Here is a 17,478-nt window from a genome sequence, read left to right on the forward strand (position 1 = left end):
TGATTAACTTGAGAACCTGTGCCTTTTCTGCTGGACTCTAGGAGCATAGAAGATTTTTTTTGTAAAACCATGCCTGGTCAAGCTTTGGAGCAGTATAGATTTGAAGCAGTGTTGTTCAATGCTTCCCCTATCACTTTAGCAGGGACCATGATTTATTACTAAATTCTTCTTTAATAGTGGGGATTAAAGGGAATTGCCTGAATTCACCTGATGGAATGCCGTTCGAGGCAGAGGCAGTTGCCTTGCTTTAGAAGGTCTGGTGTTCTTTCTGCTACAGTATACTGTCTCTCTGCTAGATTCTACTTAGAGCTTGTAGGTAATTATAGTCATGCCCTATGTATTTTGGGCCTTTTACATTCATTTAGTTCCTTCAAATATATTCATTGAGTTAATATTTATTCTTCATGGCACTTCGCTAAAAAGCTAAAAAAACAAAAAACAAAAAACAACCCACCTTGGTCTCTACCTTGAGAAATTCAGTGTCTGGAGAGAGAAATGTAAATACATAGTTGACCCTGGAACAACAAGAGGGTTAGTTTGTGTAGCTGAAAACCCATATATAACTTTCGACGCCTGAAAACTTAACTACTAATAGCCTATTGTTGACTAGAATTCTGCCTTACTGATAACAGAAACAGTCAATTAACACATGCTTTTTATGTTTTGTGTATTATGTATTCTTACTATAAAATAACTACAGAAAAGGAAATATTAATAAGAAAATCATAAGGAAGAGAAAGTATATTTAATATTCATTAGGTAGGAAGTAGATCTTCATCTTTATCCTGATTGTCTTCGCATTGGGTAGGCAGAGGAAGAGGAGAAAGAGAAGGGCTCTCTTGCTGTCCCAGGGAGGAGAGAAGTAGAAGAAAATCTAGATGTAAGTAGATCTGCACAGTTCAAACTTGCATTGTTCAGGAGTCAGTTGTATAAACAAATAATTAGAAACCAGTGTGAATAAAGCACCTAACATGGTGCCTGAGTTTGTATGCCTCTTTATAGAGTTGAATGACTACTGAGAATTGCTACAGAAACAGAGGTAGAAGCCAATAAAGCTGCCTGAGTGAGCTGAAGATGATTCCTTAGAAGAGCTCACACGGAACTGAATCTCAAAGATGAGTTGCGGTTTGCTGGGTATGAAAGAGGCAGTTATTCAGAAGGCATGGGAACAAGCAAGTGCAATGCCATGGGCACGAGGCCAAGGTTCACGGCACACTTGGAAAATATATGGTGCAGCTGGTGGAGATGGCCATAGCGAGGTGCAAAAGTGACTTTAAAAGCCTGCTGTCATAGATAAGTCGTCATTATCCTCATTTTATAGTGGAAGAAACAAAATGGGTTTTTATTTCCATAAAAGTTGAAGGCCCTCTAAGTGACTCATCTCAAATCCAAAAGCCATTTTATGCAGCTTAGAGTAAAAAATACCTGGGTCATTAAGGAACTTCAAGAGACTGAGACTCAGTTTACACTCCAGATTGAGAACAGCAAAAAGTCAATTTAAGTGATTTTATTTGGCTCATATTTCATACCAATTTGAATCTCAGGATTTTGCTGAGTTATTTTATTCCTAGTAACTTAAAACATACAGGACATACAACATCATTCAACAAAGAGAATATGGCTGTTTCCTAAAAATAGTTCTTTGAGTGGGAACTCGTTTGATGATATCCTTTTTTATTTAAAGCACCTAATATCATGCTACCTACAGTGTGATGTAACTCATCAAAATGAAGTATACCATTGAAAACAATATAAAATAATTATTACCGAAGTGTGTGTGTGTGTCTATATATATATATATATATATATATTTATATATATATATAAAACCTGCCTGATGATCTCCTAAAGGAGACCTCATCCTACACAAGCTTATTTTTATACAAATTGCAGTGTGGCAAAGAGACCCAAGGGTAGTTGGAGATGTGCAGCTATGCCCCTTCTCATGTCAGTTCTCCACATCTACACTGGGTGACAGGACATGGGAGCAGATGAGACAAGCTGTCACTCACCCACACTGCCCTTTGAAGAAAGGCCATGGGGGGAAAAAGGTGCCGCAAATGGGCTGTGAAGTTTACATACACTGCCCACTGTTAAACAGATTACGTCTAATGAAGTGTCTAATGCTCAGGCCATATCAACCTAATCCTTGGTGGCAGTTCATCCCTCAACTGCCAAAAAACACCGCCCTCTGGCCCTCTTTTGCCACTCTGGCGGCCAAGCACAGGGAGGTGCCCAGTCTTAATAAACCAAGACAGTGTGTGATCTGACATGCAAATGTAGGTCATTGCATATGTAAATGTGTGATTACAAACCTGCATGCCAAAACACATTAGTGAGACTTTGCTCTCAGCATGCGGTTGTCACTCTGCCTTAGCAGTTGATGCTAGTATTTGTCAAGTTATTGTGCAGACAGAAGATGGAATTCCCAGTCAAATTTAAAGTATCTGAATTGTTTGATGGTGTTTTAATGGTGAAGCTGTATTTTGCTGTTGAGATTGACAAATCTTCATTAAGTGAAAGAATGGTCTCTGTGTGTGGGAGAAGGACTTATCCTTATTAGATGACACAGACTATTCTAGTTTGTCAGTATAAACAATTCTTAGGAAATCATAGGCAATTTAAAACGTTTCCTTTTTAAATGAAACCTTTATGTAAAGTTAAAAATGTAAAAAAAATAGCAAATATCCATTGAGTATATCTGAGAATTGGTACTTGGTGAGTTTCTTTGTTACATAACTATCATTTTGTCACACTGACAATTATAAATTCAGTGGCTAGAAATCCATTTACAAATGAACATCATGGCAAGTTACCTCCTCTTTATTTGATAATTTTATTTTGGTTCTTTCTTATTATGGTATGCTTTTTCATCTTCAGTTTTAACTTGTTCTGTTTTTATCTTTATTTTTAATTTTTTTTTTTTTTAATCAAAAGACTGGCCATTGAAAATGTCTGTGGATCATGATGTTGGGTCCCATAATGTTGCTTAATAACATGGCAGTGTGGCATAGGCTGTACTTGGGAATCAACTGGACATTCACATGGTTTGATGACATCTATATTATTGGATTGGTGAGAGAATTGAATTTGGTGGCACTTAAAGTCCTGATATACAGTCCCCAGTAAGTTGTGGGGATGAAAATTGGACCTTCTGTTATTGTTGTAGTAGTTATATAACAATTAGCTTATGTTCCTTTATTTATGAAATGAATTTAAGAAATTTCTTATATTTTAAAGGAAGCATGATATTTTTCTTAACATTATTTTGGACTTCTAGAATAAGAAAGCAATGTACAATAACAAATTATCGCTCCTTTTTTTTTTAGCGAAAACATTGGGTTTGAGTTACAGTGACTCTTTGACAGAATTTTACAGTTTTTGTTAGCATGATAAATACAGTGAAATTAAAAGTAACATGTACTAGGGGGTTAATGCAAAGTGTTGCCCATATATCAAAATAGCCTTCTGCCATAAGTCCAGGATATGGGGTCATCAGCCTTAACAAAGGTTTATTTGAAGGCCGAAGAGTTAACCCTGAGTGTAATATGTTCATGAACCAGTGCTACCTTTGCATTAATAGGTCTTTAATATTCAGTCTTATTAGAGGGTGCAGTGTGCTAGTCTGGCCCCACAGGAATGTCATGTTGGCTTGGAGAGTACAGAGGGGGCTGCGGGTGTGCCGAGGGTGGTAAAAGACATGGAGAGCATCAATACTCCAGGAATCTTCAGAAGGCTCAGCCATGTCTAGCTAAAAAAGAGAAGACATAAGGGCATGTGATGGTGAAAATAGGCTCTTTTGTTACATTTTATATAGCTAGAAATGCTAAAGTGAATGCTATCAGGAACTCAAAAGGTCATATTCCAACTTTAGCAATAGACAGTGTCTGACTGTAGTAGATGGTCAGTTAGTGTTTACCCCATAACTGCAGATTAAATGAATGAATGAGCCCATGAACAAAAAAGTCAACAAAAGAACTAGGGCAGTCGGTAATGTTTATAACCTGAGTTTTGTCTCAAAAATAGGGATGGCTGCTGTGCCCCTGCCTGTAATCATTTCTCTCATAGCACAGTGAAGAGCCTCTTCCATGTATTTGGGTAAGCTGTTTGGGAGCAGAAAGCATATCTGATTCATCTCTGTTTCCCTAGTAGCCAGCACAGTGCCTGGCACATAGTAAATATCAAAAAATGTTAGTTAAAAAAAGAAGTATCTTTTTCCATGTTAAAAAACAGACAACAACAAAAAATATTGTTTAAAATGTAATGATTTGGTAGTAAACTCCCTGCCACTGGACGTATTCTTTGTGAAAGTTAAATAACTGTCAGGAAGTTAAGAAGTGTTTCATGCATTAATTGACAGTTTGGACTAAATGATTATATATTTTTGTAAGGTCCATTTCAACTCAAAGATTCTTTGCAAAAGAAAAGAAATATCAGAGAAATACTAGATTGGGTGAGACAAGTTTATATTCTGTGAACTAAGGACAAGTTACAAGGAGTTCCTATCTAAAATTTCAAACTGTTCATCCCCTGTCTCTATATTCCCCTTACTAGAATATAGTTCTCAGCTTCCTCAGGTGCAGAGATTATTATCTCTTCAGTCTGCTGCTGTATCCTCAGTGTGTAGAACAGTGCCTGGCATGAGTTCAATAAATATTTGTTGTTGAGTGAATGGATGTCTATACACTTACCCTGGGTGTCAGCTACATATATGAAAATGATCAGTGATTGTGTGTATTGTGTGTATACTGTGTGATTGAAAATGTTTCTGACATTTTTAAATTACAGAAGGCCTTACGACCGGATATGGGCTATAACACATTAGCCAACTTTCGAATAGAAAAGAAAATTGGCCGCGGACAATTTAGTGAAGTTTATAGAGCAGCCTGTCTCTTGGATGGAGTACCAGTAGCTTTAAAAAAAGTGCAGGTAAGATGTTTTTAATTATATAAATCAGTGTAAAATTATGCTATGTGAATGATGGATGAGAAAAGTATATCCTGAATGAGTGGGTATGGATAGCCTGAAGTTGAGAACGCTGAGAAAGAATGAGTGTTGTATTTTGAAAGCTAGAATCGAGTGTAGTATGGAGTGGAAATTTTAGATTTAACACAATTTCTAGCCTTTAAAAATTTAGCTGGTATTGAACCTGGAAAAGCTCTCACAACTCTGTATTTTAAGAGGCAGATTTGAGTTATTACCATTACTTCTACCTGGACATTTAACTAGATGTTGAATGCTCACTGAAGTTCTACAGCTACAGGCATTGCATTCAGAAACTAGTCACAAAATGTACTGCCTGAAGTTAGTAAATGGCAGTTAAACCATACCAGCAGAAAATGAAAGGAAAATGATGTGAACTTTATTTACTTAGAATTGAAAAAAAAAAAAATGAGGCGGATAAAATTAGAACATTGATACCCAGCTTTAAAATCCTTTATTGTATTTGTGTCATTCTGGAATCAGCTTTGCTCCCTAATCCAGATCCTTTTCTGTCTTCTCAAGTTCATTTATCTTGCTCCAGCTCCTCTTTCCAAGTCCTGCCCTAGCCCTGGAGTCGCAGTCCCACTGAGCGACGCTGGAATGCTCACTTGCCAGAGCCCTGAATGTTTCACTGACCTAATGAGATCCTCTGGCCTAGAAAGTACTTGTCTTTCTGCCTTCCAGTGTATGTGACATCAAACAATGAATCACACAGTAAATCATATACTTTTACTTCCCTCTTTCAATTAAGGTAATAGTGATTCTTTACACCTGCTGTAGCCCATCCTGCTTTGCAGATCCTGTATCTTTTCTCTGCAGAGACCTGTGAAATCTAAATTTTTTTGTATTTTTTTAAACTTCTTAAGCTGATTAGTATACTTGTGACAGCCAGTATAGAGATGAACAGTTTAATTTACATTTAAAAATGAAATATTGATGATTTATAAAAGGTTTTATCTGGTATATGTGTTAGAGAGAAACAATAATAGAGATACCTCCATATCCACAAGCCAGCTTAAGACGTAAACATGAAAAATATTTCGACGTGTGTCTGCCGCTCCCTTCCCTCAGAGATAATCATATCCTGAATTTAATGTTTATCATTCCTTTGTTTTTCTTTATAGTTTTTCCTACACTGGTATGAATTTCTAAAGCAAAGTCTATTATTTACTTTTGCATTTTTTTGAATTTTACATAAATGAAACATTTTATATAAGCATTTTACACACACACACACACACACACACACACACACACACACACTTAGAGCTTGCTTTTTTCACATAGCATCATGTTTGAGCAATTAGTGGTGCATGTGCTGTACTTTATCCTTTTTGCTACTGTATAATATTCAGTTCTTGTTGATTGTTGTTTAAGTTGTTTATGGTTATTTGCTATTACAATGCTTCTCTGATATTCTTGTGCCTTTCCTAGTATACACATACAAGAATTTCTCTCTTATTTGTGCTTAAGAATGGAAATGATGAGCCACAGAGGATGCATGCGTACCGCAAGTTAATGCCAAGTTGTTTTCCAAAGTTGCACTGGTGTATGTTTTCACCAGCAGCATATAAGAATTGCAGTCTTCTCTGTTTTAATATGCCATTCAAAACTTAAGAAAACACAATATAGAACGTAGTTATTAGAGTTTGTGAAAGAGATTACTTTTGGAGCTATTATTCCCTTATAAAAGAACTCTTTGATTCATTTTTTAAAATGTATTAAATTTCTACTATGATCTCTGAGGACCCAGGGAAATAAAAAAGAAATGTGGTATTATTCTTGCCCTCCAGGGGAAAAAGAACCCATCTAGAACAATTTAATGTTAAACCCTGTGGCATGGGTTCCTGATTGAAATAAGAGTTCACAGAATGGAGATGTCAGTTTGAGCTGCTGGAATTGGTGGAATTGGAACCTAAGCCAGGCTGTAAATGTGAGCCCAGATTGTGAGCTTTGGAGCCAGGCAGAGGAATTTGAACCGTAGGCAATCGAGGATGCAGTATGGACTCTCAAGTAGGATAACACTCTTCAAAATCCATTATTTTTAAAACAAAATTACAGGCTCAACGTACAGAATAGACTGGAGAGAACAAAGCTGCCAGTCTGCCACAGGTCATCAGGATGGGAGGATGGATAGATTGAGATCCATTTGGAGGTCTCTGGGGATTCTTGGATTCCTTCTCTGATTCTGAGTGTGGAAAAGAGGGCTCAATTCTGTCTCCTGTGATTATTTTTTACATTGCGGAAACTTGTCATTAGAAATAGAAAGAAAGAAAGAATAGAGGAAGGGATGGAGGGAGGAAGAAAAGAGCTCTTGCCTGCATTTTTCTTTGTATTGATTGGAAGTGTGAATACATGTGAGTTAATTTGCACAGTTTTATTTCCAGTCAGTATTAATTTTATATTACCCTCTAGATGCTTCTCTTTTTCACTGTGATAAACCTCAAAGTAGGAAGTTAAAGTTTGTTTTGGATTATCCCATTCCTTTTTGCTTTAGTGTTGATATTGTGACATCTTCTAATTTAAACCTAATTGCTTCATAGAAGAGAGAAATGATATTGTGCAGATATTCTTAGCTTATTTATTAGGGAGCAATGCCTTAAACCTTTGTAAGGAGAAATATATTTGCATTTTAGACATATTATTGATTCTTGTGACCTATTACACTGTACTGAACAGGGAAACCCAAGGTTCTTTCTTTTTAAAAAGTAATCTCTGCAGCTTAAAATAAAAAATTGAAAAATACTGCTGACCAATGCTTTTCCTTTTTGTAGAATGCTAACCCAGCTCTTTCAAAAAAACTCTAAAGAATCAAATATTGAATTTCCTCATGCAACTTGTTATTTTAAGGCTATATTACTTGTCTCAAGAACTGTATTACTATTCGCAGGTCCACTAGATTCCTTCTTGAATACTTTGGTTGAGTTCATAAACTGAAGTATTGGTTTTATTATTCATTTCTCTGCTTATGAATTTTTAATGAGATACTGTCCAGAATCCTCAGCTTAGTTTTCAAGGCCCTTCCCTACTTTATGCCACTCCATTTAATTTACTTATTCGGGGCCTTTAACAAAGGATGTGCTCAACTCTGGCCACTTTCCTACAGGTTTGCCTGTTACCTGTATTGGAAAGAAGAGTGTGTTCTAAAGGCATGTTACTTCCTGGAAATTATAAAGAGATCTGAGACTCTACAGTATATGGCAACATTAACCAATCTTTTGGAAGATTTACCTGTATCCCATCATGGTTCATTTGCAAAAAAATAAGATGGTGCCTTAACTAATAGAACAGTTTTGAAATTGTCTGTACCAACTTTGCTTTTGTCTGTTGCCTCCTTCTTCAATGCTTCTATTTCTGCTGATCATTAAATTCATTTCTCCGGTATTTATTGATCATCTAATGTTTATTGGTCAGTGTGTAAGGGTTTTGGAAGATTAGGATGAAGATAATGGGATTCATGTGATTCTAGTTAGGGTACAACAAAGACACCTAAAATAATGAGATAGGCACTGTGATAGGAGCAGGCTTGAGGAGAACAGGTCTGAGGAGGAGCTTAGGAAAGAGGCTCCACAGAGTTTGTGAGCTGGCTCTCAAAAATTAAGTTCTTTGTATTGGAAGATTATCAAAAACTTACTTTGATTTGGTATGTGCAATTTCTATTTTATATATTTTGCTCATTGATTAGAGCTATAGGATTAAAGTTGGTTTTTATTTTATCAATCTGACATAGTGTTATAGTAATGTACATTTTGGATCTTACTGTTCCTTAGTTCTTAGACAGTTGTTACTCTCATTTTTAAATAATATGTGAGGTATTTTGATCCTTTATCCATTGATCCTTAATTTCTCTTTGTTTACTCTTAACTATGTTTCTAGATAACACTATTTTACTGTGTGGCAGACATTGTCAGTGAGAATATTTTTAGGAAGAAAAGCTAAAAAACATACTTTATGTATTTATTATACAAATAAACATAAAGTGATAATATTGTACAGATTCACCTTTTTATTCAGGTGATCTCAAAAAGTCTTCCCCAAAGTATTCTTTGATGTTGAATGCTTTCCTTTTATTTACTTATGTTTGCTAGTTGCTGTAAAGCATTTTTCAAGAAAATAACTTTTTAACTTTTATTAATAAGTTACTTTTTACCATGTTAATTTTAGATTTTAGATTCTGCATGTTTGCATAAATCTAAATTAGATATGAAGTTAGAAATTAGGATTAGATTATCTAATCCTAATTAGAATCTAAATTAGATATATAATTAGAAATTAGGATTATATATGATCAGAAATTTGTGGACAATGGTAGTGCTTCCATAATGCTAGAGTGCTTTTAACATATTTATAACCTCGGTGGCTCTATGTTCAGTCTCTTTTTCGGTGTTCAGTGTGATTAATAAATTTATCTCACAGCTTTTATGAACTTCATCATTTAATCTCTATAAACGTCCTTTCAATTTCCCAATTGTTATTTGAATGAATGAAAACTAAGCTTTTTTTGTAAGAACAATTCATAAATGACATTTTAAAAAATTACAGGACAATTTAGTAAATTAATATTAGTTTTTACTTGTTAAGGTGTAATAGACTTTTATCTTAAAAATTAAGGCTTTTTAATTTTAATTACTTGTACTTGCAATCTTATTTAAGCATTTCTAAACATATGAGAAACAGAAAATTTCCAATTTTATTGAATGTTTAACATTTTGGGGTTATAATGAATGCTCCTATATAGTATAAATAGATTACTAATGTTAAAGTGTTTAAGTAATAAAGGGGACATCACTGAAATAATTTAGTCCTTTGTCCTTTTTTGATGTTCCAGAGTTTCTTTTCTTTTTCATCTTTTGGTACCTTAGGGTTATTAGTATGATAATGCATATTTTCACTGTATGAGTTTATTTTTAAAAAATTTTAATTATAAACTCCTCTAGTGGCCATGCTACATGGATAAATATAACTGAAGCAACTGTTTATATTCTCTGTTGAAGATTTTTATTATGTTCATTTAATGTTTATTGAGGATCTACTATATGGCAGACACTGTACTTGACACTAGGGACACAGTAATTAAATCCAACATGTTTGTGGGGGAAATAGACAAGCAAATAATTGTAGGCAAAAAGGAAATGACCATACTGTGGTATTAGAGACAGACTGGAGGAGAACATTTTAGAGTGTGTAGCAAAGGTCTCTCTGAGGATGTGAAATTTAAGCTGAGGTGGAGGATAAGGAGTCAGTTACCTGAAGAGTAGTGATAGGAAGGTTCTAGCCATAGAACCAGGCGTGGTGTCTCATGCCTGTAATCCCAGCACTTTGAGAAGCTGAGGCGGACAAGTCAGTAGGTCAAGAGATCGAGACTATCCTGGCCAACATGGTGACACCCCATCTCTTCCAAAAATACAAAAATTAGCCAGGCATGGTGACACATACCTGTAATCCCAGCTACTTGGGAGGCTGAGGCTGGAGAGTCGCTTGAACCTGGGAGGCGGAGGTTGCAGTGAGCCGAGATCGCGCCACTGCACTCCAGCCTGGCGACAAAATGAGACTCTGTCTCAAAAAAAAAAAAAAAAAAAGCAAACAGCAAACAGAAAGGCTCTCAACAATGGGACGGATTTAAAGTATACTAAGAGCAAATCCTTGTGATTTTAGTGAATGGAGTGACAGAGAGAAGTAGCATGGGGTTACAGAACTAGATGGGAATCAGATTTTTGAGAGTTTTGTTTGTAGGCCGTGGAGAGAGGTTTATATGTAATTTATATGTTATGTGTTGTTATAAACGTATGAATGGCCTAAAGGGGTTTATACAAGTGAGTGATGAAGTCTGATTTTTTTTTAAGATTGCATAGACCACTATTATTTGCATAGAACATATTATTGTATTCAGTAAACAATAACAATGTCAAATATTGCAAATAATAATATTAACAGTGAATAAGAATCATTATTCATCAGTTCACTTTCCTACTCATATCTCCATAGAACCTGTTGCTTTAGTACCAATAGCTCTCTTAAAACTCGCCTCTCCTATTTTCTGTGACTGCACAGGCTTGCTTCTCCTACCTCTCTAGATGTCCTTTTTGTATCCTCCTCAATTGTTCCTCCTTTTTCTACGCCTTTTGTCATATTTCTCACAGTTAAGATAAAGATTTTGTTGTTGTTGTTGCTTCTTCTATACCCATATTCTCACTCATGGCTTCCAGTATACTTCTGTAGAGTGGTTCTTTAATCTGTAGCCTCAGCCCTGACTAAGTTTTGTTGTGCTACAAGTTCTCACAAATCAGAATAAAAAATTTATAATAATTTTTCTAATTTTCTAATTTTAAGGAAATTCATTGAACAGAGCTTACTGATGGACTGGAAGTTAGACTAGTATATCCTGGCCTATGGGTTAAAAGGCATTCCTTTGGAAACAAAGATTTTTTTCTAGTGATTCAAACAGATACCTAGCTTCATATCATGATTTGCCAGAGATGTAAGGAATTTGCAAGAAAGAAATTGAGCCCTGATCTTTTAATTTCTAGTTCAGACATGTTGATGCCTTAGGATGATGGAGGAGGTTGACAGAAACTGGATTATAAAACTAGGTGCAAAGTTTCTGGCTCTTCATGGACTCACCTTGCTTAAGTTCTGTCCCCTTCCCTACCCCAGCAGAAACCAGTGGAGACACCGGTTAGAATGCCTTTGGATTTAGACAGGAAAGAGCTAGTGGTAGAGGCTTTAATTACTTGGAGATTACTTGGTTCAGTGATTGTGATTTCTGTATAGAGAGGCCACGGCCCTTCTGCTACAGATTTTCTAACCCCGTCACCCATCTTCTACCCCTTCAAATAAAAGAGAGAGGCTCTGAAAGGGAAAGTCTTTGCCTACCAGTCAGCTAAGAAGAGAACCGGAAATTTGCAGGCTGATAGCAAAAGTACTTCTTATGTGGAGGAGAGATTTAGGGCTCCCTTTCTTCTTCTCTTCCCTACCAACAAAGGTTGAGGAATATCTTTGCAGCAACTGGACAATGTGAATACAGAGACAGAAGCATCATTATACTACCGGGCTCAGAGAGGCAAGAACAGTATGAATAACAGTGGCATCATCCAGGGCGAGATCAGAAGGAGAAGGAATGCAGACCTGCCTCATGGACAACAGAACTACTCACTTTAGAGACTTGGTGCTAGTTCTTTGTTCAGGCTCTGTAAATTGGTGAGGGCCAGGAGGTATTTAGTTAACATTTCCATCTGTGTAACATTTATTTAAAATGAGATATACTGGGTTTATCAGACTTGCTTACTATATCATTTTAAGTACTTTTCTGCATTTTAAATGGTCTTCTAACAATTTGACACATGTCTTTTTAAGGGCATTTCTCTTAAGTTACTTGAAGGATTCTGATTTCTTTTTAAGAAATCTAGTGTTAACCTTTTCGGTTTCATTAGCTATGAGTAATTTTGGCAAAATTTTAAGATGACAAAAGCAAACCTTTAAAGTGATTCAGAGAATACCAAGAATTAATCAGTCATTATTTGCCTAACCACAGCTCATCTCTTGCTCTTACCAAGTATGAGTTTAAAAACCTGAAGAAACTTTGGTAGAGCTGAATGAAAATGATACCTCCTGAAGACTTGTTTGTACATATTATATGTAAGATATTCTTACAAAGTCCATATTTTTACCCAAGACACACTGCTTTTTCTTGCTCATAAAATCACCAGACAGCTTTGAATCTTTGTTTGGGAATGACTTAATCTAAAGATTAAGTATTTATTTTTGTCTTGACTTGCTGGCTAAGAGAAAAAGAAAGATAAGATACTTCTGAATTTCGAGTTAAATGTATTTGTAAATGTATTTGGCTCAGAATTTAGTTTTGCTTTAGATGTATCAACAATGCTTATTTCTCCCTGCATTTGAGGAGTGACTTTTGATATTATTGAAATTTCAGTTAAAAATAAAAGTCAATTACAGCACTGTTAACAATAGCAAAGACCTGGAACCAACCCAAATGACCATCGACAATAAACTGGATAAAGAAAATGTGGCACATATAAACCATGCAATACTATGTGGTTTTTATCACCATAAAAAATGATGAGTTCGTGTCCTTCATAGGGACATGGATGAATCTGGAAACCATCATTCTCAGAAAACTGACACAAGAACAGAAAATCAAACACCACATGGTATCACTCATAAGTGTATGTTGAACAATTAGAACACGTAGACACAGGGAGGGGAGCAGCACAAACTGCAGTCAGCTGGGCGTGACTAGGGGAGGGACAGCGGGGGTGGGAGGGGTAAAATGGGGAAAAATACCAGATACAGGTGAGGAGGGGAGGAAGCCAGCAAACCACCTTGCCATGTATGTACCTATGCAACAATCCTGCATGATCTGCACATGTACCCTGGAACCTAAAGTACAATTTAAAAAAAAAGAAAAAAAAATTAGTCAGTTTGTAATTGTAAATTAATTTTTATAACCTGAATTAAAGATTTTCTATGTAGCATGTTCCTGTCTTGATATTTTATATCTCGTTATGGTTTCCTAAAATCTTACACATATCATTCATTCTCATCTCAACCACCCTCTGTTGTTTTTTAAAAACGTTGTTCCACATCATAGAGACATTGATTACTGAAAGATTTTATATATATATATATATGTTTTATTTATATGTTATATATATCTCCAAGTTTGTGAGTTTCTTCATTTTAATTACTGGTACTATATGGGCATTATTTTTTCTCTGTCTCCTAAAACAAACAAACAAAATACCAGGAATTCCATCAAGATCTGGGACACAATTTTGTGCTTTCCCGCATATCTTTGAGTTATCTCAAATTCCTTGTAACTAGCATTTCCTGACAATGACATCAGCATTCGTGATGTGTCAAGAGTCAGTTATTTATTTATCATGCCATTTTGATTTTAAAGTGCAGGTAGTCTGTGTGTGTGTGTTTCATACCTATAACTAACATCAAGTTCAAATTTTTCGATTTCCATTAGTGTTTGTTTTATGGTTTAACATGTGATATAGTAATCCCTTTTGGGGAATGAATGGCATTTCTATGTGAAATTGCTAGATGTAAAGCTTATTCCTTTAAGTCAAGAACTTTCAATTGTACTTATTTTTATACATATATATATATTTTTTTTGCTGAAGGGCATTACGCATTCCTGCTTATATAAATCAGCTAGTGAGAGCCCTACCAACCAGCCATACTCACCCCCGTTAACGTTCTTACATCACTTGATACAAGTAGCACTTACAAACTGCATGTTAATTTTCTGTGTTGCATTCTGCATCTGACACTGTACATCTTAAAGCACTGCAAGATGGTTTTCTTATTTGTATCTGTAATGAAATGTGATAGTAAGATGGCATTCAGCATGGATTTTTATATGTAGAAAGCATGGACATTAACAGTTTCAGGTTGTTAGTACTCAGTACTTATTCATATTAATCATTTATGTATAGAGTAAAAGTATGGTGCTCTTCGAGAGAATTTCAGCAAGGTTTTTTCTTCTTTCCATTAATGGAGTCATATGGTTTGTTCTATAATACTGGTATTTTTTTTTAACCCGTGCCACTGGTGTCCATTTATATCTAACCTATTAGCCCATTTGTTAAAGTTTGATGTATACAACAGCTTCATGTGTGCCAAAACATATCTCATTAGATAGTTTATGCAAACTTTGTGGCAGTGATTTGCCACTCATAGACCTTCCTTTTTTTTTCCCCCTTTTCCTTTCCTTGCTGTTGTTCCATTGCATTCCATTCTGAAATCATGGTAGTTAACGTGAGTTCACTGTGGCTGACATGGTTAGAATTACTGCTAATGAAGAAAAAAGAAGTTAGTATTTTTAATATATGTACCAGCATACATAGTTCTTCTGTTATTTGATTAAGCGGGAGAGACTTTGATGTAATCTAGCCTGTCTCTTTTTGTAAACCATTAACTAAGGTAAGGCTTTATATTTTTTCAAATCTTAACAATATACAGTGCTCAACTGTTTTACATTAAAAGTTGCAGAATGTAAATTTGATGTTTGAAGTTTTCATTAGAAGTAGTAGAAACAAAATAGGAAACTATTTTGATATAATGTTAGTGAAAAAGCATATATATAATTTTATATACTGTTATTTTCACTGTGTGAAAAGCACATGTATTTTTACAAGAAATGGAAGGGACTGAGCACAGCTAAAATTCTTTAAGGCAGTGAGTTTATGGGTTTTAGTTCTGTTTTATAATCTTATCTAATTTCTTCATTTTTTTAATTTAGAAAAAATCAGAACTTCGTGTATCTTTGGATATTAAGAATGATACCTAGAAAAAGTTGCCTCTTAGAAGCTGTAATTATATGCCCTTAATCTTTATTTACTTTCATGCATTAGGTATCTTTTGTTTCTGGCTGGCAGAATCCTATAATTCTTTCAAGGTTCACCTCTAATGTTACCCCCTCCCTACATGAGAGGAACTCCTTCCGTAGGTTTCTAATACTACAGTTTGCACATGCATATATTTTAATACTTATTAGTTAGTTGCGTATGCATTAGATTTCATAACAGCCTGGCTAATTGCGAAAACGCTGACTGTGGAGCTAGAACAATATGGCTTCAAGTCCTAATTCTGTCCCTTACTAGTTTTATGATCATAAGCATATTATTTAATCTTTTTGAGCCTTAATCCTCATCTTGGCATCGGGACCATTACTATCTATTTTATAAGATTGCGAGGAAGTTTAAACATCATATGTAAAGAGGCCAACCCTCTCTGGTAGGTGTCTAATAACTACTTCTTTAATTAAAAAGACTTGGATTCTGTCACTCCTTTCACATTGTACCTTCTTTTCCTGGAATGTTGGCTGGCTGAATCAGGAAGACTTGATCAAGCTGATGACTAAAAATGTCATTAATTTTTTTATTTATTATGTAATCAGTGTTTTAATCAGCTTGCAGTATTGACTTAGTTTTGTGTGTATGTGTACAGTCTCTAAGATATCTTTTTAATGTTATTTTCCACACGCTTAGAACGTTGAGGATTTGTGTTTTCAGAGACACATGAAATATCTTTTTGATTGTATTATTTATTTTTATGTTTTTAACAATAGTTAATATTTTTCAAACTTTTTTTCATTGTCTTTCCCCCAAGCTGCCTTTTTAGACATGTTTTCCTAATTACCTCCACCCATGAAATTTTAATACCGCAAATACCGTATATCTATTTATTTGCAGTACTGTATGTGTATCTATGCTTTATACTTAATAGCGTAAAATTTTGTCACCCTTCTCCTCAAAGGACCATTTTTCACCCCCTTGGAATAATACCACCCTTGTCAAGAATGCATACTTCAGACCTTTTAGACGTGATCTGGTGGAACAGATGAATGGTTCAGTACTTGGGTTCTAGTTGGATAAGAATGAATTCTGCTTGCTCTGTTGATTAGCTGTGTGACCTTTTGTCAGTCTCTTAACTTTCTAAAGCTTCTCTTCTTCTGTAACATGGGAATACTACTATTATCATCCTCATAAGGTTGTGCAGTATATCTAGCATATATTGATTGCTCATCATATATTAGCCATTACTTTATCATCTTAATAATCACAACTTTAATTTTGTTTACTGGAGCTTAAGACCTACTCAGGGTTATCTAACTTCTCTTTATCCATTTTTAAATTTTGACTGCCAAAAATATAAGCATTGTTGGTAACATAAGATGCCTACAGACCTCCATAATCAGAAAGAAAATTCCTTAGTGTACATATAATTACATGTAGAGTATTAAAAATGAATTTACATGATAGCTTGAACCATAGGTTATCATTTTATTAAATAATTCTGGGTTCTATTTTTAGATATTTGATTTAATGGATGCCAAAGCACGTGCTGATTGTATCAAAGAAATAGATCTTCTTAAGGTAAATAACAAACTGTTGACTATTTTGAACATATCTGGACATGGTGATAAAAGTGATTTACTAAAACATCACACTTAAACACAAAAAGATTTTTAAGATGCTACACTGATTTCAGGTAATGTTATGTAAGGTTGAATCTCAGTATATTGAAGAATGTAATTATTTTTTGGATTTGTTGTTAAACAATGTGATCAGAACGTTTGGTAGGATCAGCTTTTGTTTCTCATTTCAAACTAGGAAATAGATAAAATGGGCATAAAACATTGAAGAATTTTTTTTCTTGATCACCGCAACAAGACATATTCTAACGGTTAAGTAATATAAATACAAATGAGTATTATCTCCACATGTATTATATTGAGAATGTGGGCTAATCCAAATGGTTCACATGCATCTTCTAATGTTTCAAAACCTTTTTCCAGATTTAGAGAGAATGCATATAGAGTATGCCAGGAATTAGCTTTTTAGTTTCTCATCCACTAAGAATATCACTGAGATTTCAGTTATTTTTGCACTGATTCTTTTCTAGTGAAGTTTCTTTTGAGAAATGCCATGGCTTATGTTGTATTTTTAGCTTTTAGCTAAG

The 17,478-nt window shown here is 34.9% G+C and overlaps 1 protein-coding gene across 5 annotated transcripts in view; it reads left to right on the plus strand.

Moving 5' to 3' along the window:
- The window catches only part of NEK7 (NIMA related kinase 7), a 150,384-nt gene that overhangs the window by 79,082 nt on the left and 53,824 nt on the right, over nt 1-17,478 (plus strand). For 4 of the 5 annotated variants that reach the window (XM_017506068.2, XM_037730489.1, XM_017506069.1 and 1 more), the window contains exons 3-4: nt 4,789-4,929; nt 16,830-16,892. In XM_017506068.2, the coding sequence (XP_017361557.1) occupies nt 4,789-4,929; nt 16,830-16,892 (204 nt within the window). The remainder of the gene's footprint in view (nt 1-4,788; nt 4,930-16,829; nt 16,893-17,478) is intronic. The other variant, XM_017506071.2, reaches the window with a different exon arrangement.

The sequence above is a fragment of the Cebus imitator genome, unplaced genomic scaffold, assembly GCF_001604975.1.
Source record: "Cebus imitator isolate Cc_AM_T3 unplaced genomic scaffold, Cebus_imitator-1.0 Scaffold347, whole genome shotgun sequence".
Classification (NCBI taxonomy): domain Eukaryota; kingdom Metazoa; phylum Chordata; class Mammalia; order Primates; family Cebidae; genus Cebus; species Cebus imitator.